We start from the raw sequence: 25,376 nt of genomic DNA on the forward strand, positions 1-25,376 counted from the left end.
GCTATGGTAAATAGATAGCTAGTGCTAAAATTCACCATCTCTGTAGTCAGCTCTAAAATACGCAATCAAACAGTGCAAGCACCCAATGCTGTTCTGTGAATGAGACAAGCTATTGACTGATGGCTGCCTACTGCCAAATCATATTATTACAGCAAACATGTCGGTAGTTTGGCATCTGTTCTCTGAACAACAACGAGAGGCTCATCCGACTTCTGTTTTCGTTTTTGCGATTTCAAAATAAAAGCGTGAGCTAAGCGTTGTTGAAAATCAATGACACATCGCTTGTCAACTAACACAGCTTGTTTTATGAGCCTGCTAACAATGTAAAGTAGTGTTATATTTAACTAGGGGTGTAATGGATCACCTAACTCACCAGCAACTCCATCGTAAAGTTTGCAGACGACACCACCGTGGTGGGCTGCATCTCGGGGGGGGACGAGGCGGCGTACAGGGATGAGGTAGAGCAACTGAGCAAGCTGTGCAAGGTTAACAACCTGCTGCTGAACAAGTCAAAGACCCAGGAAATCATCGTAGACTTCAGGAGAAAAAAGTCAGAGATCCAGCCCCTGCTCATCGACGGAGAGAGCGTGGAGAGAGTCTCAACCCTCCGATTCCTGGGGGTGCACATGCAGGATGACCTGTCCTGGAAGGACAACACAACAGCCACCATCAAGAAGGCACAACAGCGGCTCTACATCCTGAGAGTCCTCAGGAAGGAACACAGCAAGCAGGAGATACTGGTGACCTTCTACCGCGGCGCAGTGGAGAGCATCCTCACCTACGGCATCTGCAACTGGTTCTCCAGCTGCACAACCGCGGAGAGAAATGCGCTACAGAGAGTCGTGAGAACAGCCCAGAAGATCACCGGCGCCCCCCTCCCCTCTCTGGAAGAGCTGTACAACACACGCTGTCTCAGGAAGGCCTCCAAGATCTCCAGGGACCCAACCCACCCTGGGTACGAACACTTTACCCGGCTGCCCTCGAAAAGGCGGTACAGGACCATGGCCGCAAGGACAAACAGACTGAAGAACAGCTTCTACCCCAGGGCCATCCAGGCCCTGAACACAGCAAAGACCTGGGTTCTGAGCCATGGACAGTCTGGACGGATTGATGGCAGCTGCTGGACTGAAAAAATCAGGTGTAGTGCTGAGGCACAAATATGTACATTTCAAGCCTGCAAACTGCGACACTTTAAATGAATGTGCAATAACACTATGTGCAATATGACAACCCTAGTCGTCTATCTGTACAGTATAGTATAGTGGATAGTGTACATAGCCTTTATTTATGTAAACCAGCTCCTTCCCTTGTGTTTTTTTTAAAGTTTTTTTTCTTTCTTTCCTAACACCAGGGGAGCCACCCCTCCTAAATGTCGTTGTTTGGTACCTGTACTATAGCAATGACAATAAAGACCATTCATTCAACTCACGGATCGGATCACGGTTTTTGAGTCACGGATCGGATTTTTTTAAATTATTTTTTTATTTTTTATAAAAACGGCTTTTTCCTTGAATTCTGTAAAAACACCACTTTTATTATGTGAAAAAAACAACATTCAAGATGTCAAAACTGGTAATATATATTATTATTATTATATAATAGTGCAATATGAGAGAGGGAGGCGCCTGGTTGCAGCAGTGAATCACCAGGCTCTTTAAAGCAGACAAATAAACTTGTTTTATGCCACTTTATTAACTAAATAATAAAGTGAACCCCTCCTTTGAACACGGTATGAAAAAAATGCCTACATTATCAGAATAATTATCTGTTGTCGAGCTACCTTTTTGGTGCCTCCCGTCATAATTGACAGAGAAGCCAAAGTGCTCCCATACATGGGTTTTTAAATGACGAGGGAGGCATTTCGAGTTCTTCTCCGCCGAACAACGTAACTAGCACTCGCCATGATACACTTGGGCCGCGTTCGTAAATTCGCTTTGAGAGTGCCGGAGCGCACACTGGGTCCGACGTCATAAAGGGACCAAGTAATTTGATTGGACAAGAGGCGTTCCTTGAATGCTGATCAGATTCCAGAGCGGATTTACGAACGCAGCCTTGTTGTGGATTCCCAGCTTCATGTGTAGTGAGTAAACAACAGATTCTTTTTTTTTTGGCATTTTCAACCTATCTTTGCGCTTTAGAGTAAAACAAAACACGCAACTGTCGCGTCTATCTTTTCATGGCAACTCTACATTGTGATTTACAAGAGATATTAACAAATGTTTTACATGCGTGCCGTACCGTGGAGGGCGATCCGTTACACCCCTATAGTTAACTAGGTAGCAGTGGGATTACTCATCGAATCCAATGCATTGCAATAGTTTGGCCGTTTTCAAATTAAAAGTCCGAACATTTTTATTGGTGACTTGTTCCCCCTTTCACCAGCCGCTGTCCCAATTTTTTGTGAACCATAAGTTCCCACTGTCTGGCTTTAAGAAGAAAAGGACATGCTAGATTAATTGTGTATTATGCACAAAATAGATTAATTATGGAGGAAAAAGCGTGCATATCACACTGTCAGACAGAGCTCCACAGACAGAAGGTGACCACTATCATAACAACACAAAGTTTGAAACAGCTCCTCGGAAAGGAGACCCCACTCCCAGCAACCAAGCAGCTGAGAAGATCAGGCAAAGTGCTGCACCTAAACTGCCAAAATATCCAATGCAGAGGTGGGTTGTGTGAGTGTAGAGAAGAGTAGCAACATTGACTTAATGGTTTTGTGAGAGGAGCTTCTTCAGAGCAAACAAATGATTTTAAGTCCTAACCGCTTTTTATAACACCAGCCCCCGCCGAACCACCCCTCCCGTCCGCAATGACTTTGGGTAGTTCTCTATTTTTTCACCATAGTTGTGTTTGCATCCCTGGTTTAGGGACGTTGTGCTGTACCGTCACTCTGTCACTTGTAATGGGAAGGCGGTGTTGTTCTCCTGTGAGAGGAGGTGATGGAGAGGGTGCTGACTGGTGGTTGTTAGGCTTAGACTGGTTTTAGACTGGGCTTAGACTGGGCCTGGACTGGACCTGGACTGGGTTTAGACTGGGCCTGGGCTGGGCTTAGACTGGGCTTAGACTGGGCCTGGACTGGGCCTGGGCTGGGCTTAGACTGGGCCTGGGCTGGGCTTAGACTGGGCCTGGGCTGGGCTTAGACTGGGCCTAGACTGACACTGGTGTGTCAGGGCAGTGATGTGGGTGTGCCAGGGGGTGATGTGGGTGTGTCAGAGGTGATGTGGGTGTGTCAGGGGGTGATGTGGGTGTGTCAGGGTAGTGATGTGGGTGTGTCAGGGTAGTGATGTGGGTGTGTCAGGGTAGTGATGTGGGTGTGTCAGAGGTGATGTGGGTGTGTCAGAGGCAGGGCTCGACAGTGCGACTGTTTTGGTCGCATTTGCGAGTGAATATATTTCTGTGCGACTTGGAAATACATTCAATCGCACCAGTGCGACTAAAAGACTGCTGAACTGTCATGCGCAGTCAAACTTATGTGTATAAGCGATGAGGGAATGAAAACTGTGAACAGAAACGCGTGTCGCAGAAATGCTTCACGCGAGTCCTATATGCGCTTAAAATGCGCATAATGGTTATATGGGATACAGCTCTCATAGTTCGTAGCGCTGTGTTTTGTTAGCTGCTAGCTGCTAGCAGCGTTTGCTTCCGGTTTCATTACAAAGAGTAATTACCCTATATGTGCCTGACGTCTAACAACATTCAAATGACTCTAACTTCATCTTTTTTCGGATTTCAATGTATGACACATCATTTGAAAGCTTATGATCCGTAGTTCCAATCCACAACACGTCACATTTGAAAGTGTTTATGTAATTTTTTTACATTTGAAAGTGTTTTTTGTTTATATACATTTATATTATACAATTTACCAGTCATATTCTGGAATGTGTCTAAATGTTAAAGTTCCATAAGTATAAGCAAAATAAAGTAACAGTTTGTAAATAAATAGTAGCATTTAAAAAAAATAAAAAAACACGAACCATGACCCAAAAACCGAGGTTCATACCGAACCGTGGGCCAACTGAAATTAATATTCTTCTTACTTCCCCTTTACATTGTGTGAGTCTCCATTTTTATTACGGCCAAGAGCCGGTTATGATCATTTTGATATGTTATGATTATGATAATTTGTTGTCGTTGTTGACGAAAATTGCGCAATTTTCATTGTGCTACTGAAATTCTTGGTGTGCTACTACATTTTTCAACATGGTAGCACAGTGCTACCTGGGGAAAAGGTAAGCGTCAAGGGTGTGTCAGAGGTGATGTGGGTGTGTCAGGGGTGATGTGGGTGTGTCAGGACAGTGATGTGGGTGTGTCAGCTAGATATTAGTGTGCCATTAATTAGGTGCAATGACCAGCCAGTCTGCGGAGAGCAGGAATTAGAGGGTGTAATTAGCCTAGCGCTGTTGGAGCTGGATGCTGTTATTTAGCCTAGCTAGCTGTATGCTGTTATTTAGCCTAGCTAGCTGTATGCTGTTATTTAGCCTAGCTAGCTGGATGCTGTTATTTAGCCTAGCTAGCTGGATGCTGTTATTTAGCCTAGCTAGCTGTATGCTGTTATTTAGCCTAGCTAGCTGTATGCTGTTATTTAGCCTAGCTAGCTTGATGCTGTTATTTAGCCTAGCTAGCTGGATGCTGTTATTTAGCCTAGCTAGCTGGATGCTGTTATTTAGCCTAGCTAGCTGGATGCTGTTATTTAGCCTAGATAGCTGTATTCTGTTATTTAGCCTAGCTAGCTGGATGCTGTTATTTAGCCTAGCTAGCTGTATGCTGTTATTTAGCCTAGCTAGCTGGATGCTGTTATTTAGCCTAGCTAGCTGGATGCTGTTATTTAGCCTAGCTAGCTGGATGCTGTTATTTAGCCTAGCTAGCTGGATGCTGTTATTTAGCCTAGCTAGCTGTATGCTGTTATTTAGCCTAGCTAGCTGTATGCTGTTATTTAGCCTAGCTAGCTGGATGCTGTTATTTAGCCTAGCTAGCTGTATGCTGTTATTTAGCCTAGCTAGCTGTATGCTTTTATTTAGCCTAGCTAGCTGTATGCTTTTATTTAGCCTAGCTAGCTGTATGCTTTTATTTAGCCTAGCTAGCTGTATGCTTTTATTTAGCCTAGCTAGCTGGCGCTGGCGTTTGGCTTGGGTTTGCCCTCTGAACAGGACAGTGACTATCGTTGTGTTAGCCTGTTATCATCAGGCTTCTAATTAGGGCTGCAACAACGAATCGATGAAATCAATAAAAATCGATAATGAAATTCGTTGGCGACAAATTCCATTATCGATTCGTCGGGTCTTGTTCCATAACAAACCTACTTCCTGTTGACGCACGCCACACTGTCTTGCGGAGCCGCCGCGGCGGCTACATTTAAATCATGGCGGAGGCGGAGAAAACGTCTCGACCGAAATCGTCACATTAAAAGCTACCCTCAGCAGGGTAAGTTATACGAGTTTAACGTTGGCTGTACCCATGCCATACGTTGCGTTTTGAAGTGAGGATCATTCGTTTCACTGGCACAGCTGTAGGCCTAAGTTAGTTCTTCTCGTTTATCTAATAGATTCTCCCTCTTAATGACCTATTGTATTTTTAGCTTGCTATTCGCATTCTATGCCTTCAGCACCGGAGTATGCTCATAGTCACTTGTATTAGTAAGGAGACGCACTTGTGAGTTCTGGCGAAGCGTCAGCTAAATGACTAATGTAATGCGATAGCCAGTGAGTGTTTGCTCGCATTCATGAATTCAATATTGCATTACAAGTGTATTTAGCTAGCTGGCTAACGTCAGTGGTAGAGCAGAGGTGATAAGCTAAAGGCTAGCTAGTGGTAGCCTACCAAGCTACCCGTGAGTTAGAGTGAGGCACTGACTGTAGCCTAGCCTATTGTATGGAGTGAGAGGACACATTGCATTGTTTTGGAGCATATCTGTTATATAAAAACATTAGTGTCTTGTCTGTAGCCTATATTGCACTTTGGGTTACTGACCTTTACATTAAGCAAAGTTATTACCTAAAACAATGCATGTATTGAGCTAGAGTTCAACTACTTTATTGAAACAATCTACCGCCAATGTCCGCCATAGTCCATGGCCTGTTAAACCTATTTGATGTAGCAAAGCCTTTTTTATTTATATTATTTATATATTTTTATTAATACTTATTCATTTTGCACATGTATAGGCCTGGCTGATTTAGAAAACATAAAATCAAATTTGCAAAAGAAATCTGTTTTTTTCATTTTTATCCGATATATCCGATTTATCAAAATAATCGTTAGTTGCAGCCCTACTTCTAATGAAATATTGTTTGCAGGAAATGAGAAGCGAAGCCTTGACTGGCAGCATGACCAGGGACCTCTGTAACATGGAACCTGTTATCTTCTTATCTTATCATGTCATGTGTGTGTGTTGTGTGTGTGTGTGTTGTGTGTGTTGTGTGTGCGTAGTGTGTGTGTAGTGTGTCTGTATAGTGTGTGTGTGCACGCGCAGCAGTGTTCATGCCTCTGCCTGTGAGGTTGCATTCTGCTGACAATGCCAGGACACACACACACTCCCACACGCACACTCCCTCTCAGGAATAGATTGTGCAAGGGCAGATTGGGAAATGCAAATCTTTCCAATAATCCTGTTCAGACCCAAGGCCTTGATGAATGTGTAGTCGACTTTGGTGTGTTTAGTGTGGAGTGTTAAGTGTTTAGTGTGGAGTGTTTGGTGTTTAATATGTAGTGTGGAGTGTTAAGTATTTAGTGTGGAGTGTTTAGTGTTTAGTGTGGAGTGTTTAGTAGTTAGTGTGGAGTGTTTAGTATTTAGTGTGGAGTGTTTAGTGTTTAGTGTGGAGTGTTTAGTGTGGAGTGTTTAGTGTGGAGTGTTTAGTATTTAGTGTGGAGTGTTTAGTATTTAGTGTGGAGTGTTTAGTGTGGAGTGTTTAGTGTGGAGTGTTTAGTGTGGAGTGTTTAGTGTGGAGTGTTTAGTAGTTAGTGTGGAGTGTTTAGTATTTAGTGTGGAGTGTTTAGTGTTTAGTGTGGAGTGTTTAGTGTGGAGTGTTTAGTGTGGAGTGTTTAGTATTTAGTGTGGAGTGTTTAGTATTTAGTGTGGAGTGTTTAGTGTGGAGTGTGGAGTGTTTAGTGTGGAGTGTTTAGTGTGGAGTGTTTAGTGTTGAGTGTGGAGTGTTTAGTGTGGAGTGTTTAGTGTGGAGTGTTTAGTGTGGAGTGTTGAGTGTTAAGTGTGGAGTGTGGAGTGTTTAGTATTTAGTGTGGAGTGTTTAGTGTGGAGTGTTTAGTGTGGAGTGTTTAGTGTGGAGTGTTTAGTGTGGAGTGTTTAGTGTGGAGTGTTGAGTGTTGAGTGTGGAGTGTTGAGTGTTAAGTGTGGAGTGTTTAGTGTGGAGTGTTTAGTGTGGAGTGTTTAGTGTGGAGTGTTTAGTATGGAGTGTTTAGTGTGCAGTGTGGAGTGTTTAGTAGGGATGTCCCGATCCGATATTGATATTGGATATCGCTGCGATATTGGTCCTGAATGCTGGATCAGAAAACACCAGAAAAAAAACAGTAGTAGTCAGTGGTCACGTGCATGAGAGTTGGCTAGTAGCTACCTGTGTGTAATGAGTCTGACAATGTCATGATGCCAGCTGGTGAAATCATAAACCATTTGCTTAAGTAATTTTTCGGTTATTTATATAGTCTGAAACTACAGATGGTAAGCTTTCAAATGATGCGTCATACATTGAAATCAGGAAATAAGTCAAGACGACACAGATATTTGAATGTTGGTGCACCGAATGGGAATGCGACAGGAGAAAAGTGACTGATCAAACAACAAATGCTAACAGCTAGCGGCTAACAGTGGTACATCGCTAGGAACGTCTAACTGCGTTTTTATATCATCACAACATGCTGAGAGAACCGCAGATACCTGGAGCCCAGGTATCGGTATCGGTAGTGAAAAAATGGGATCGGGACATCCCTAGTGTTTAGTGTGGAGTGTTTAGTGTGGAGTGAGTGTTTAGTGTTTAGTGTGGAGTGTTTAGTGTGGAGTGTTTAGTATGGAGTGAGTGTTAAGTGTTTAGAGTGGAGTGTTTAGTATGGAGTGAGTGTTTAGTGTTTAGTGTGGAGTGTTTAGTGTTTAGTGTGGAGTGTTTAGTGTTTAGTGTGGAGTGTTTAGTATGGAGTGAGTGTTTAGTGTGTAGTGTGGAGTGTTTAGTGTTTAGTGTGGAGTGTTTAGTATGGAGTGAGTGTTTAGTGTGTAGTGTTTAGTATGGAGTGAGTGTTTAGTGTGTGATTCACCTGGATCACAACCTGACAATTAACAGCTAGAAATTCAGCTCCTACCCGTTCCTCTGCACATGTGCTGCAGTCTGTCTATAGTGTGCATGTGAACTTCAACATTGTGTGTGTGTGTGTGTGTGTGTGTGTGTGTGTGTGTGTGTGTCAGCCTGGCTGGCTGCTGTAACACAGGACCTGCAGTAACATGTCAGAGTATGTCAGGAATGTGAGAACTCTATACTGTAATACGTTCACATTGGTTGAGATAGAGGGGTGTGTGAGAGAGAGAGAAGCTGTGTATTTCCATATCAGCACCTAGGATGCACACACACACACACAAACACACTCTGCCTCAGCTCGCTGGCTGTGCTGCAAGGTCACACACACTGCAGCAACACAGGACGGTCACAGGACAGAGCAGCCGTTATTACCATGGCGATGAGGTGCTCCTAAACACCGCTCCCAGATCAGCTGCTAGCGGACTGACTACCGCTCAACCCCTACATGGATGCTCCTAAGCACTGCTCTCAGATCAGCTGTTCGAAAATAATTTTCGAAAAGCACGTTGTATTGCGTTGGTGTATGAAATATTCTGAACTAAAATAAACTAAACTAAAGTTGGCTTTTATTTATTTGACAGCTATTTGACAACTATTCAGCTGCTTCTCAAACACTTCTATGAGTTTTCAGGATAAATTACAGGGGAGTCTTACTGCTGAAAAACATCAACAACAACAGGAAGTGACCAGCGTATTTGTACAGCGATGTCATGCTGCTAACTCTGGCTGCAACAGGGGAGGCCGGCGGAGGTAGAAATCGGAGGACAGGCTGCACAGAACGAGGAGCGGTATCAAACACGTGTGTTGTTGGTGTTGGTCGCACAGCGGCTGTTGATTGGCTGAGAGAAGAGGCACGTGTGTTAGAGAGTTGTTGGTTGGCTGAGAGAAGATGGTCGCCTCATACACACGGGTCTCATGTTACTAGGTTAGAGATGCAGGTGGTGCTCGTCCTAGCTTTAGGGCCCCTCTCCCTCCCAGCCCCCCTCCCTCCCTCCCCAGCCCCCCCTCTCTCTCTCCCTCGCCCCAGCAGAGAGAAGGCCCGGCCATGCTCTGTGCCACTCCAGATCCCAGCTGTAGGGTTTCATTATGATGGGCAGCACAGTGAACGATAGGAAAAAAGGAGCAGAGTCTGCGTTTTCATGCTCCCCTCTCTGATGTTGAGTTACTGCTGCAGTCGGGAGCCAGCGTGGGGACTTTCTCTCTCTCTCTCTCTCTCTCTCTCTCTCTCTCTCTCTCTCTCTCTGTCTCTGTCGACGTCTCTCTCTCTCTCTCTCCCTCTCTCTCCCTGCTCACTGGTGAACATCAGAACACTGTTGACAGCAGGTTAAGTGTTCAGCGTAGTGTTCTAATGCTACTGTTGTGATGTGGGTCTCTAAAGACGTGTTCTCTTGTCGTGTGTTGCTGTTGCAGGCTTGACAACAGAGGGGCTGTATCGCGTCAGCGGGAACAAAACGGACCAGGACAACATCCAGAAGCAGTTTGATCATGGTACCTGCCTGCCTTCATTTACATAAACACGCACATCATCTGTCCTCTCCTGGTGCCGTGGTAACCATTCTTTCAGGGGTTTTTTCCTCTTTTTTTTGTCTTCTATTAAGAAACAGAAACTAAAAACAGAAAATGTTAAATCCCCTACGTGTCTGTGGAAGAAGAGGATTGAAAGAAAACAATTAGGGGACCACACATACACACTTCGGTGATGACAGTTTTAATGTCCCCATGGTTGTCGAAGATGAAGGTGGTCAGAGGTGATACAAGACACGCTGAATGAATTACTGTGAATCAATGAGCCGTTTGAACCACACTGGGGATTGGCTGCTTTTATTAACCTGTCAATAAGGAGACAGATGGGGATGTCACCTGATGTGATTTAGATATTGATATAGTCACCGCTGAATAACAATCATAATTCCCCACTCTACTGCCTTGAGAGTATATAAATATGAGCTGTGGCAGTTGAGCCATAAATATGGTCCGTAGACTCTGGGTCAAAATGGACTGCTTGGCCGTATAGCCTGACTTCCACCAGCAATCAATTCTACTTTTTTTTCCTGCTTAGAACTGAATTATTGCATAGGCTCTGTGCTGTATTTCCTTGGAGGAAACGGGAGCGATGGATGTTAGTTCGCTCTCTCTCTCTCTCTCTCTTTCTCTCTCTCTCTGTGGACCCATTGTGAGCCTTTTCTCTTTGTGTTCATCCATCTTTCAAATTCAATAGCAGTCAGCTGTAGCCAGTGAGCTGAGGAGAGGAGGAGAGGAGGAGGGGAGTCTGTGTTAGACCTTCTAGTCCACCAGACCTTTACAGGCCTCAATATACCTGCTGGCCTGGAACCAATAGACTAAGTCTATCTGTCTTTCCCCTCTCCCTCCATCTCCTCTCTCTGCCTGGCTTCACACTCTCTCTCTCTCTCTCTCTCTCTCTTCCAGAGGAAGTGGTGAATTAAGTGCATTTTTGTCTCTGTGTGTTTCTGCGGTCTGAGACTTGTTACTGTGAGAGATCCACTGTGACAGCTGTCACTTCACCTTAGGCCCTGCTCTTACCAGCTCCCCCTCTCTCCCACTCCCTTTCTTTCTCTCTCTTGTTCTCTCCATCCATCTCCCTCTCTTTCACTCTTTAATTTCTCTCTCCCACTTCATTTCTCCCTCTCTCTCTCTCACTCCCTCCCCTTCTCCCGCTCTCTCTCTCTCACACACCCTTCCCTCTCTCTCTCTCCCACCCTTCCCCCCCTCTCTCTCTCTCTCTCTCTCTCTCACTCCCTCCCCTTCCCCCCTCTCTCTGTCTCTCTCTCTGCAGACCACAGTGTGGACCTGTATGTGATGGACGTAGCGGTGAACGCGGTGGCCGGGGCGCTCAAGGCCTTCTTCGCTGACCTCCCGGACCCCCTCATCCCCTACACCCTGCACCCAGAGCTGGTGGAGGCAGCCAGTGAGTACACGCACGCACACACGCACACACACACACACACACACACACACACGCTAGTCCCTACCCTCTGGACACATGCTCTCTGGAGGACACAGTGTCACTAGCTACCAGCTGTGGGGGAGAGGAGGAGGAGGAGAGAGGGGGGAGGCTGCTACATCCTTAGGAGCTAGAGCAGGGTGGGTGAGGTCAGCTCTCTAGTTCTGTCCCTCCCTCCCTCCCTCCACAGAGCTAGGTAGAGGGGCTGGTTAGCTAGTTCTCCCCCCCCCCCCCCCCCCAGAGCTAGGTAGAGAGGCTGGTTAGCTAGTCCCCCCCCACCCCCCTCCACAGAGCTAGGTAGAGAGGCTGGTTAGCTAGTCCCCCCCCCCCCCTCCACAGACCTAGGTTTATTTGTTTATTTATTGGATCCCCATTTGCTATACCCATAGGCATGAGCTACTTTTAGTGGGGTCCACATTTAAAACATACATAACAAATAACATTTAACAAAACATACTTAAATTACAAATATCAAACATTAAAATATATCATACATTATACAATTTTACATTTGGCATAATATGAAACACTTATTCTAGTTACATAAAAATACAACAAACTACAACCATGTTAGAGAGGACTACACATTTCCATCTACGGTGCGTCACCATCTAGTGTCACAGGTTTGCTGTATCCAGGTGTTTCCTTATCTGCTTTTTGAACATATGTTTACTTGTAACGTTTATCATTTCTGTTGGTAGTAGGTTCCATGACTTCATGGCTCTGTATCCCACCGTGCGTCTAAGAAAATTGGTATTAGCTTTAGGGAGTGAAAACCCTCCTTCCGTTACTCGTCTAGTGACATAGGTATGTGAAGCCAAGTTATTATTTAGTTTGGTATACTGATCTTACGGAGTTTTAGACTGTAAAGGCTCCATGTTGACAAAAGAAGTGCAGCGGCCATCCTGTCTTCAACTTTTAGCCATTGGAGACCAGCATGCATACTATGTATGCTAGTTCTATATGGACACTGTAGAGCAGTGTAGAGCTGGACACTGTAAAGCAGTGTAGAGCTGGACACTGTAGAGCAGTTCTGTACTAACTGTAGTTTGCTCAGGTCTTTCTTTGTAGTATTAGCCCAAACTATCTGGCAGTAATCCAGCTGTGACAGAACCAGAGAAGTAACAACCAGTTTCCTTAGATCAGGTGCAAGATAGTTTCTGCATCGTCTGACTACGGCTAGTGCTTTGCCCATTTTATTGACAATAGTGTCAATGTGCTTTGACCAGAACAGTTTGTCATCAAGGATGATTCCCAATAGCTTAGTTTCTTTTACTTGCTGAATAGATGTTCCTTCAATACACAGTCTCAGCTCTGGCTCTGCTCTGAGAGATTGATTTGACCCAAAGATGATGCTTTTTGTTTTGGCTAAGTTATGTACCATCTTTTCATTAGGGATGTCCCGATCCGATCCACGGTATCGGTATCTGTGCGATATTGGTCCAGAATGCTGGATCGCAGATCGCACATAAAAAAAAATAATGCTGCGATCTGCGTGGCCGATCTGGTGTGTCACTCACGTGATGACAACAGTAGGTAGTCAGTGGTCACGTGCATGACAGTTGGCTAGTAGCTACCTGTGTGTAATGAGTCTGACACCAGCTGGTGAAAATCTGGTGAAATCATAAACCATTTGCCTAAGTAATCTTTCGGTTTTTAGTTGTTGTTTTTTTAGGTAGGGGCTGGTTAGCTAGTCGTCGTCGTCGTCCCCTCCACAGAGCTAGGTAGCAGGGGGCTGGTCAGCTGGTCCCCCCCCCCTCCACAGAGCTAGGTAGAGGGGCTGGTTAGCTAGTTCTCTCCCCCCCCCCCCCCCCCTCCGCAGAGCTAGGTAGAGGGGCTGGTTAGCTAGTTCACCCCCCCAGAGCTAGGTAGAGGGGCTGGTTAGCTAGTTCTCCCCCCCCCCCCCTCCACAGAGCTAGGTAGAGGGGCTGTCCCTGTGTCCCCACCACAGCACTGCCTCACCTCACAGCTGAGCTACGTTGCTAAGACACAGGGCTTCAAGGCTGACGTCTAACCTTCCACACTGGCCCGCCGGGCTTCTCACCGCAGACAACACTGGTAAATCTACGGGTTCACGTGTACCTGGACCAAACACTGGTAAACCGACAGATTCACGTGTGTACCTCGACCAAACACTGGTAAACCTACAGGTTCACGTGTGTACCTGGACCAAACACTGGTAAACCTACGGGTTCACGTGTACCTGGACCAAACACTGGTAAACCTACAGGTTCACGTGTGTACAACGACTAGGGTTGGGTATCGTTTGGGTTTTATCCGGTACCGGTACCTAACCGATACTTTAAAAACGGTACCGGTACCGAAACGGTACTTAATTCGGTACTTTTGATTTTTTAAAATGACATATATATATATAATAATAACACGGTCGACAACATTAAACAGCTTTTCACTTTTTTATTGCTGAGGCACAATATATATTAGTTAAATATACACTCAAATTAAAATAAATTAAAATAAAACTCCTGCTGACTGAGGCACAATATACATATATATAATATTACAGTGAAATATACACTCAAATAAATAAAAATAAAACTCCCACCTCAGCAATTCTTTTGCAAAAAGATTTTGCCTTCTCTGGCAAAATACGACACCTCTCTTGAATTTTTTATTGTCATTTTGACTTTTGTTTTGTTTTGACATAATTGTCTAATGGCACAGATTTATAAACATAAAGCCCTCAGCCCTCCGATTCCTGGGGGTGCACATACAGGATGACCTGTCCTGGAAGAACAACACAGCAGTCACCATCAAGAAGGCACAACAGCGGCTCTACTTCCTGAGAGTCCTCAGGAAGGAACACAACAAGCAGGAGATACTGGTGGCCTACTACCGCGGCGGAGTGGAGAGCATCCTCACCTACTGCATCTGCGTGTGGTTCTCCAGCTGCACAACCGCGGAGAGAAATGCGCTACAGAGAGTCGTGAGAACAGCCCAGAAGATCACCGGCGCCCCCCTCCCCTCTCTGGAAGAGCTGTACAACACACGCTGTCTCAGGAAGGCCTCCAAGATCTCCAGAGACCCAACCCACCCTGGGTACGTACACTTTACCCGGCTGCCCTCGAAAAGGCGGTACAGGACCATGGCCGCAAGGACAAACAGACTGAAGCACAGCTTCTACCCCAGGGCCATCCAGGCCCTGAACACAGCAAAGACCTAGGTTCTGGGCCCTGGACAGTCTGGACGGATTGATGGCAGCTGCTGGACTGAAAAAAAATCAGGTGTAGTGCTGAGGCACAAATATGTACATTTCAAGCCTGCAAACTGCGACACTTTAAATGAATGTGCAATAACACTATGTGCAATATGACAACCCTAGTCGTCTATCTAGTCGTCTATCTGTACAGTATAGTATAGTGGATAGTGTACATAGCCTTTATTTATGTAAACCAGCTCCTTCCCTTCTTGTCTTTTTTAGTTAGTTTTTTTCTTTCCTAGCACCAGGGGAGCCACCCCTCCTACAGCCCGTTCCAAATTATTATGCAAATGATATTTTTCTCAGATTTTCCTAAATAGTCGATGCAAATGACAATCAGTATAATTTTCAAGTCATCAACCGTTAGAGTATAATTCAAATTTTATTGAACAAACCTCCCAATGATAACAGTATTTTTTTTTTTAATAAAAAACTTAAAATCCACTGTTCCAAATTATTATGCACAACAGAGTTTCAAAACATTTTATAGGTTGTAAAGAACTACAAATGGTAATTTGATGAATTTAGGGTTAGGAGGTCATATTAGGAGGTCATATTTACTTAAATCAAAAGCTATTTCAAACAAAAACCTACGGGTTCATGTGTGTACCTAGACCAAATACTGGTAAACCTACGGGTTCACGTGTGTACCTAGACCAAACACTGGTAAACCTACGGGTTCACGTGTGTACCTAGACCAAATACTGGTAAACCTACGGGTTCATGTGTGTACCTAGACCAAACACTGGTAAACCTACAGGTTCACGTGTGTACCTGGACCAAACACTGGTAAACCTATGGGTTCACGTGTGTACCTAGTGTGTACCTAGTGTGTACCTAGACCAAACACTGGTAAACCCGCCCCGAGACACAACGGAGGTGGAAGGTATAAACCAGTCAGACCAGTACCAGCGGTCACACCAGCCACGTCCTCCTCCTACCACAGCAGAGCTACGTCACACACACCTCCCTCTTACTCCTGCTCCAGTCCGTTTCTAAACAGAGCTGGGTCCTGTGTTCTAGTCACACACACACCTACACACACACACACACACACACACACACGCACAGGGGTCTGGTTTGGCTTTCACCTTTTTAGAGTCATTTAGTGGAACGTAACAAGGATGGATGGTGCTGGTCTGGTGCCAGGGAGGGCGAGGGGAGATATTCTACACAGTGTAACGAATAGCAGATGTGAAAGAGTCACGCTGTAGGAGGTTGGAGGCACAGGTCTAACTCTAGAGCTAGTTTGGGGAGTTGTTCTCTAGTGTGTCAAGTGCAATTAGCAGGGTTGGTCTGCCTGCCACACACCTGTGTTAGCCCGCTGAGCTGAAGCCTAGCCTAGACCAGGGCAGGGTTCAGTCTCTGGGCCCCGGCTGGGTGAGTCATCAGGTGGGCGTGGCTGAGAGTTCTGCCCCATCATCCTCTCCTCCTCCTCAACCCAGTCAGGTAGAAATCACAGGGGAATAGGTAATGAGATCCATGTCCTGCAATGTCAGGCCTCTCTCTACACACACACACACACACACACACACACCTCCCTCTTACTGTATCCATACATACACAGTCCCTCTTCTCCCTCAGTTTCTACAGTATAAAACAAGCCTATATTAATATTCCAATAATAACAATTCACACCTAAAAGCCGCATCACGCACCCCTCTCATCTCCTCCAACTAATTCCTGCCTTAGGATGCCATTTCCATGCGTTGTGCGTGTGCGTTTGCGTGTGCCTGTGTGTCTGTGTGTGTGTGTCAGCTGTAGTATTATAATCCTGGGCCTGCAGTAATGTATTACTGATCACTATGGAAGCGGCCTGCTGTGGATTACTGTCCTAGAAATAGGCCTGCCTCTCCTCCTCCTCCCCTCTGAGAGAGATGGAGGAGGGAGAGAGAGATGGAGCAGGGAGAGAGAGATGGAGGGAGGGAGAGAGAGATGGAGGAGGGAGAGAGAGGGATCAGAGAGAAAGAGAGCCCTGGAGCCTGTCTCTCAGGGACAGAGGCAGTTCAGAGAGGGAGGGGTGGAGACAGAGAGAGTGAGGAAAATGGGAGGGAAGGAGTGAGAAAAGATAGAGCAATCGGGATGAGAGAGAGAGAGTGGTAGACCTGGAGGTTGTCTCTCAGGGAGAGGGGCAGTTCAGAGAAAAGATCCTTTTCTCTGATGATGGTGGAAGGGTAGCGCAGCTTAGCCTGGTGTTACCTGACCTAGCGTAGCGTAGCCTGGTGTTACCTGCCCTAGCATAGAGTAGCCTGGTGTTACCTGCCCTAGCGTAGCATAGCCTGGTGTTACCTGCCCTAGCGTAGCCTGGTGTTACCTGCCCTAGCGTAGCCTGGTGTTACCTGCCCTAGCGTAGCCTGATGTTTCCTGCCCAAGCGTAGCCTGGTGTTACCTGCCCTAGCGTAGCCTGGTGTTACCTGCCCTAGCGTAGCTTAGCCTGGTGTTACCTGCCCTAGCGTAGCCTGGTGTTACCTGCCCTAGCGTAGCATCACAGTATGATACAGGAGTGTGGAGGTGGTTGGAGCCTCTCCAAGTCTGTCATGGCCTTGCTGCAACGTGCTCTACCTGTAGCTCTCTCTCTCTCCCTCTTCCTCTCTCTCTCCCTCTCCCTCTCTCTCTCTCCCTCTTCCTCTCTTTCTCCCTCTCTCTCTCTTCCTTTCTCTCTCTCCCTCTTCCTCTCTCTCTCCCTCTCTTCTTCTCTTTCTCCCTCTTCCTCTCTCCCTCTTTCTCTCTACATCTCTCTCTTTACATCTTCCTCCCTCTCTCTCTACCTCTTCCTCTCTCTCCCCCCCTCTTCCTCTCTCTCTCTCTCTCTCTCTCCCCCTCTTCCGCTCTCTCTCTCCCTCTCTCTCCCTCTCCCTCTCTTCCTCTCTCTCTCTCTCTCCCTCCTTCTCCCTCTCTCTCTCTGGGCTCATTGCTGTCTGACAATGTTGTCGTGTTCTTGATTGGTCACTAATGCCATCCACAGCAGCCCAGGAGGACCAGGGGTAATCACATGGTCTGAAAGGGGAGATTTGAAAGGCTTCATGAGGTGAATGTTGATGTTGAATACTCAAAAGAGTTTGGGAGTTTAGTTTAGAAGCATTCCAGCTCTGCTGTGTAAAGTGTGTTCTTACTCCAACCACTCGCATCGATTCCGAGTCGCACGCCCGAGAGAGAACAACTTTGCTACTTTATTCAATTTACTCACCTGCGGGAATGTTGTTACTCCAGTATAGTTAATTACTCACTGAAGAGAATGTGCAGAGAGTACAGTTAGGTATGGAGCAGGGTGTTCCTCCGTCTCCTCAGGCCCAGTGTTTCGGCCTGGCGTGTGTCGTTGCGTGGGCGTCCATTGGCCGGTCCGTCGTCTCTGTGTTGCAATGACAGAGTGTGGTTTGACAAAGTGTGGTTTGACAGTGTGTGTTTGACAGTGTGTTTGGAATGGAATGGAATGGAATGGACTTTATTTGTCATTGCTACAGTACAGGTACCAAACAACGAAATTTAGGAGAAATTTAGTTTGTCTTCTGTCCTCTCCCGAGGTAGCGAGGTAGTAAAATGGTTGCCTCTGTCCTCCTTGTTCACAGAGATCGTGGACCACATGGAGAGACTGCAGGTGCTGAAGGAGATCGTCAGGAAGTTCCCGGCAGTCAACTACGAGGTGTTTAAGTTTGTCATCACCCACCTCAACAGGTAAGGCTGTCCTCCTGCACCGCGTCACCTCGGCAACCATCAACCTTCGTTTTCTTTTTCTCAGAGGAGATTGAGGGAGAGTTTCCGCACTCTGCAATACGAGCTCCATACCTAGCGCATTTATTATTATATATGTTTTTCACCCTCGGGTCTTCATCAGTCTTTTAATTTTTTTGGCTACCTGGTGTAATATGATTTGTAGAGGCATACGATCTATTTTGATGTCGGTATTAGGTATATAAATTATATAGCCTACATATAGGCCTTTATTGGCTACAACTATGCATAGTTGCATAACTTGCGCATAACGCATGGCACAGACACGGAGCCCTGCGAAGCCTGCCTTCAGTAAGCTTGATCGTTAATCTAACTGTTGTCCATCTATATGCTTCTGAAAACATTAAATAATATTTATAGGCTATAGCCTAGCCTACCCTCGTTTGGCCATAATAGCCTATTCTCGGTGACAGGCGAATCTCCTTAACTATTCCTACAGTATACTGTATTCCTACAGCCTGAATGGATTGCGCGTAAGGGGTCAGGACTTGCTGTGAACCGGTAACTTTACTCCGTTGAGCGCAGTTTGATTGGACCGTCAATACTAGCTCTGTAGTTTTTTTTTGCTAATGTTACTGTATTCCGTGTCAGAGCAGCTTCTCTTAGCTACACCGAGTCTATATTAACTTAAGCTATTAGGCTAGCTAGCTTAGCTACGTTAGCTTAACTGGACCTCATGGTTTTCAGCAGGTTCGAGCAGTTCAGCGTTATAGCGTTAGCTAGCTGGCTAGATAAGTTATCTTAGGCTGTGTCCACCAACGAGCTGTATATTTAGCTAAACGGCACCAAGCTAAGGTAAATAGCTAGCTAGTGCTAACGTTCACCATCTCTGTAGTCAGCTCTATATCGCCAGTGGACACGCACCTAATGTCATCATTCCGTTTATAACAGCAGTTAACGTTACACTGCTTTCATTTTCAGAATGAGGGAATTTGATGAGAGCGATGCAGTTCATGTGCAACAACTGGATGCAGGGAGCAAGTGTAGTGGGAAGTAGGGATGCAGAAAGTTCGGCCATTGAATATATTGGGCCGAAAATAGCACAAAAAAAGCACATTCGTGTGAAAAGGCTATTGAACGAGCTATTGACTGATGCCTGCCTACTACCAAGTCATATAATTACAGCAAACATGTCAGTAGATTGTAGGGATGTCCTGATCTGATCCACGGCATTGGTATCTGCCCGATATTGGTCCAGAATGCTGGATCGCAGATTGGACATGAAAAAAAATAGCCTCCGATCTGATCTGGTGTGTCACTCACATGATGACAACAGTAGTAGTCAGTGGTCACGTGCATGACAGTTGGCTAGTAGCTACCTGTGTGTAATGAGTCTGACACCAGCTGGTGAAATCATAAACCATTTGCCTAAGTAATCTTTCGTTTTTTTACATAGTCTGAAGCTACAGATTGTAAGCTTTCAAATGATGCGTCATACATTGAAATCGGAAAAAAATGAAAAACGGCACGAGTATTTGAATGTTGGTGCACCTCAAGAATGGGAATGCGACAGGAGAAAAGTGACTGATCAAACCACAACAACAAACGCTGCTAGCGGCTAACAGTGGTACATAGCTACGAACGTCTAACTGCGTTTTTATAACATCACAACATGCTGAGAGAACATGGACATGTTAAAAACACATAACTACACATAATTAGATGAACACACTGTCCTTGCTTTTGAACACGTCCTAAAACAAAAGTATGTTTACAAGTCATTATCACTTGCCGGTAGCCTACGGCAAACGAAAACAGTGAATCTAAATGTAGTGATCCTGTAGTGATCGTTAAACTGTTGTATATTATATCGAGTGGCTGCTTTAAAACTTCAAGTTGCCTGTTATGTAAAAACCAGATGTTGTTGACACAATAAGTTTCACTTTTCGACCCCTTCGATTCTGCGACTGACACCAGCGGGTGTCACCAGGCTACACTTTATAAAAGGGTGCTATAATTGCTTTGCCATTTGTAAGAGAAGATAAATAGAATAAAAACCTGAAAGCACTAAAACAAGAAATCAGTCAGTAACTTTTTATTTTGCTACAATGCTGAATGCTGCTAAATTTTGTAACTTTAAACCAGTTGGTCACTGAGTACTGCAGAGTACTGTTTTTGTTGCTTGAATAATTTTAATAATTAATTTAATAATAATTTTGCCATTTAGCAGACACTTTTAATCCAAAGCGATTTACAATTACGAATTACAGGGACATTCCCCCTGGAGTAACTGAGGGCTAAGTGCCTTACTCAAGGGCACACTAGTAGTGGTGTGGTTTCAGGCGGGATTTGAACTCACAACCTTCCGATCACAAGTCCAACTCACTATCCACTAGACCAGCGTTTCTCAACCTTTTTTCAGTCACGGCACCCTTCAAAAGTTGATAAAATCTCAAGGCACCCCAGTCTAAAATATAGCTATTCAAAAACGACACTGCATCACCCAGACAGCCCCACACACACACACACACACACACACACACACACACACACACACACACACACACACACACACACACACTCAGCGGCTATTGATACAAATAAAAGTTTTATTATTATTATTATTATTATTATTGAGAGAGAGAGGAGGGAGTGAAAAAGGCAAGTGTGCATCAAAGGCATCAGGCACGTAACTGTGCTGTATAAACATGACACAGTGACCGAACAAACGCGGGAATTTATGGAACACATTCATTTTCATATTCCCACATTTGATTGGAAACACCTATCCAGTCCATTCAACGTAAACACCAGGGATGCAGAAAATGCGTCTCTCTCTCCCGCTGCGCGCATCCTTGTCTGGATGTATTAAATTCATTGCATGAAAACGAAACTGTGCGTTATTTCCCGAACTTTCCAACCCTGCTTAGCTTCCGAAGTCGGACGAGAGAATAATGTCACCGATCATCCATATAGAACAACCACCTCCACACGCTGCCGGCGAGCGAGACTGCCCTGCCCGATCGGACCCTTTTTCGGGAGCGGGGAACATAGGATATCCGGTATTGACATTGTGACATGGGAAAGGGGCGCGCGAGACAGATTTCGATGATGTATTGCATTTATTTATTTATAGATTTATTCATTCATTCATATGAACGTCAGAATATAGAATTATTTGACGGCACCCTTGAAGATGCCAGGCGGCGCCCCAGTGTGCCGCGGCACCCCAGTTGAGAAACGCTGCACTAGACCACCACTACCCACCACTATGAATAAAGGCTGGCAGTCTTTAATAGCCAACTGTTGTTGTAGACTATATACTGGGGAAGTATTTGTTATTATTCCGGGGCAAAAAAATAAATACAAATATTGGATCGGTATCGCAGATACCTGAAGCCCAGGTATCGGTAGTGAAAAAGTGGGATCGGGACATCCCTAGTAGTTTGGCATCTGTCCTCTGAACGACAACGAGAGGCACATTCCGCCATTCCGTTTTCGCGATTTCAAAATAAAAGCGCAAGCTAAGCCTTGTTGAAAATCAATGACACATCGCAATTCAACTAACACAGTTTGTTTTGTGAGCCTGCTAACAATGTAAAGTAGTGTTATAGTTAACTAGGTAGAGTGGGGATTACTCACCGAATCCAATGCATTGCAATATTTTGGCTAAGATTGATGCCACAGTTCAGGTTAAGTCAGTGAACCATAAGTTCCCACTGCCTGACTAAAAAAATTATTAAAAAAGGACATGCTCGATGTGTATTATGCACAAAAGAGATTAATTATGGAGGAAAGGGCGTGCATATCACACTGTCAGACAGAGCTCCACAGACAGAAGGTGACCACTATCATAACAACACAAAGTGTGAAACAACTCCTCGGAAAGGAGACCCCACTCCCAGCAACCAAGCAGCTGAGAAGATCAGGCAAAGTGCTGCACCTAAACTGCCAGTACCTATGTGTAATCGCATATCCAATGCAGAGGTGGGTTGTGTGAGTGTAGAGAAGAGTAGCCAGTTTTGTGAGAGGAGCTTCTTCAGAGCAAACGATTGAATTAAGTCATAACCACTTTTTATAAGACTAGCCCCCACCGTACCGCTCCTCCCGCCCGCAACCACTCGGGGTAGTTCTCCCCTTTTTTTTTTTTTTTGTGTTTGCATCCCTGATGCAAGCTGTCCAAAAGAATCTTCTTCCCTTAAAACGCTAACGCTATTAAATACAAATATATAGTGGAGGTTAAAATAAGAGTATGACTTGGCCAGGAGTTTTTTTTTTTTTTTTTTGCTTTAATCCATGCATACTAGAGACTTGTACACTACATACTAGAGACTTGTATACTAGATGGTGGAGGTAGAAATTAGAAATCGAAGGACGGGCTCATTGTGTGCATTTTCCCCAGTATGAAAAAAGGTTAAATATATTGGAATGCATGCAAGTTTTATGAGGAATTCCATGCATTACAAATTGCCCACAATGAGCATAGTATAGAAGTGTCTAGTATGTAGTGTAGAAGTGTCTAGTATGTAGTATTGAAGACTGGTATGTAGTATAGAAGCGTCTAGTATGTAGTATAGAAGTCTCTAGTATGTAGTGTTGAAGACTGGTATGTAGTGTACAAGTATGTAGTATAGAAGTCTCTAGTATGTAGTGTTGAAGACTGGTATGTAGTGTACAAGTATCTAGTATGTAGTGTACAAATGTCTAGTGTGTAGTGTAGAAGACTAGTAGGTAGTGTACAAGTGTCTAGTATGTAGTGTAGAAGACTAGTAGGTAGTGTACAAGTGTCTAGTGTGTAGTGTAGAAGACTAGTAGGTAGTGTACAAGTGTCTAGTGTGTAGTGTAGAAGACTAGTAGGTAGTGTACAAGTGTCTAGTGTGTAGTGTAGAAGACTAGTAGGTAGTGTACAAGTGTCTAGTGTGTAGTGTAGAAGACTAGTAGGTTGTGTACAAGTGTGTAGTGTAGAAGACTAGTAGGTAGTGTACAAGTGTGTAGTGTAGAAGACTAGTAGGTAGTGTACAAGTGTGTAGTGTAGAAGTGTAACTGTGTCTCTGTCTCCCAGGGTGAGCCAGCAGAGTAAGACCACCCTGATGACAGCAGACAACCTGTCCATCTGCTTCTGGCCCACGCTGATGAGGCCAGACTTTGAGAACAAGGACACCCTCTCCACCACCAAGCTCAACCAGTCGGTCATCGAGTCCTTCATCCACCAGAGCCCTTACTTCTTCTACGGGGGGGACATAGCCGAGAGCTCCAGCAACGAGGGGACCCCCCCGCCACACCACTGCCAGAACATGGTGGAGGCCCTGCTGCCCCTCCAGCTGCCCCCCCCTCTCCAGCCCCAGCAGATCCAACACCAGCTGCAGCCAGACCCTCTCATCTAGCCCCTCCCCCACGGCCCAGCACCAAGCACCTCCAGGCCCCAGACCCCAGGCTCGCCTAACACCCCGACCCCCCCCAGGCCAGAGGCCCCAGGCTGGTGCCGGGGCTGAGTGGTGGTTGTGGTTGTGGTTGTGGGGAAGTTGAGGCCAGACAGTTCCTATGGAGTCCCTCTTGACTGCAAACTTTCTAATCTACATGATGCAACTTTATTCTCTGTTCCACTCTAAGGACATGTGACTGGACCCTGGGGGGGATTGACAGGTTGACAGGCTGACGGGCTGACCCCCCCCCCCCCCCCAGGAGTAAAAAAATAAATAATAATAAAATAAAATAAAAAAACAACGACAACAACAAGCATTTTTCTTCTTTCTGTGCCGTTTGACCTATTACCTGTCTCGGTCGTGAGGGCGAGGAGAGGGAAGGCTTGTCCGTGGCGGTCGCGAACACCTACCGTCAAAGACGCCACATGCCTCCGAGGGCATGGAATCATTTGCTAACTCGACACCTTGCAATATAAGGAAAAATATATTTATACTGTTTCTTTGTTTGTTTTAAAAAAGAAAAAAGGAAAGAAAAAGACTGTGGAACCCTTCATTCAAGTGGACTTGCCGTTACATCATTGCACGATCTGTTTTAAAGGCTCCGAAGGCCATGTTTGTCTTGCTTGTTTTTTTTATGATTTGGCGATTGGACTCTTTAATTATTATTTTATTTTTTACAAGTCCGGTTTTTATCTGAGGGGTTGGAGGGATGGTGGTGGCTGGAACTGTGGTCTCTATCTCCCCCCCCCCCCCCCGATCCCAATGCCTCGCACTGTTGGGGAGGGAGGGAGGGGACTAAAGTGAAAGGTGGTGTCACGTACTGTACACCAATCGGGGACTAGTCTTGCCAGGCCACGCCCGTAGCTGCAGCAGAACTAGGCTAGACTGAGCCTAAACCAGGACTAACACAGAACCCACAACGTTCTGGAGCTTCTAAAGGGAGGATCCCACTAGAACCCTGATGGCACATCTCCATGGAAACTTACACATTCAAAGCATTCTGGGTCTCTCTCCATGTTCCGTTCTGTTCTGTCATTGGTTAATCGACGGCGTCTCGGTGCTCCCCACCACAGAGATGTCTGTGTTGTTCTGTTCGTTTGTTGAACTAAATTTGCATGTCTTTTTGCCACTTAAATGAATTATGAACGATTATTAAAAAAAGAAAAATACTCTGAAACTTACAGTCAAGATTAACCGCTTTCATTCAGATCTTATTTTTTATCTAACTTGGTTGAGGGAACATTAAAATGGGGTCAAATTGTATCCATTGTTCATTTTTTAATGTCATTGCAAGATGTCAACTCTTAATATCATATTTTGGTTATATGTGGAATTGTTTCCCTAAGTAGAGGAATAAAAGTATATATAAGTATATATATTTATCAGCAGATTTATGCTGATAGAGCAGAAATACCACGGGGTACTGAAATTCTGTATAATCTTGTAAAACCTATACTCTGATTTCTTTGTGCTATGATGTACTAAAACATTTGGGGTTTAGATTAATTGACTGTGTACCTAATTCCCTATCATATGATCTTCTGAATAAAAGACTCATTGCTTCTTTGTAGATGGTACTGAATTTTGTTTGCTGTAAAAGTCGCTGCTTAGAAGAAAGTTCTGGAAAAGAAACGTAGTCTTTGTTGGAAGGACGGACGGACGATGGATGGATGGATGGATGGATGGATGGATGGATGGATGGATGAGAGAGGGGTGGAGGGAGCTTCGTTCACACTGCAGTGACATGTGACCCAAATGGCCGACACGCGACTTGGGTCTGATTTATGCATGACCGTGGGAAC

General features: G+C 45.2%; 1 protein-coding gene across 2 annotated transcripts in view; it reads left to right on the forward strand.

The window, feature by feature from the left end:
- The window catches only part of arhgap5 (Rho GTPase activating protein 5), a gene marked incomplete at its 5' end in the record, with an annotated part of 51,124 nt that extends 25,984 nt beyond the window's left edge, over nt 1-25,140 (forward strand). For both annotated transcript variants that reach the window (XM_080536368.1, XM_080536369.1), the window contains 4 exons: nt 9,711-9,788; nt 11,095-11,226; nt 18,049-18,154; nt 23,214-25,140. In XM_080536368.1, coding sequence (XP_080392494.1) covers nt 9,711-9,788; nt 11,095-11,226; nt 18,049-18,154; nt 23,214-23,535 — 638 coding nt within the window. In that variant the 3' untranslated portion in view covers nt 23,536-25,140. The remainder of the gene's footprint in view (nt 1-9,710; nt 9,789-11,094; nt 11,227-18,048; nt 18,155-23,213) is intronic.
- Between the last annotated feature and the right edge of the window lie 236 nt (nt 25,141-25,376).

The sequence above is a fragment of the Nansenia antarctica genome (genome assembly GCF_963989245.1).
Source record: "Nansenia antarctica genome assembly, chromosome: 1".
Taxonomy (NCBI): domain Eukaryota; kingdom Metazoa; phylum Chordata; class Actinopteri; order Argentiniformes; family Microstomatidae; genus Nansenia; species Nansenia antarctica.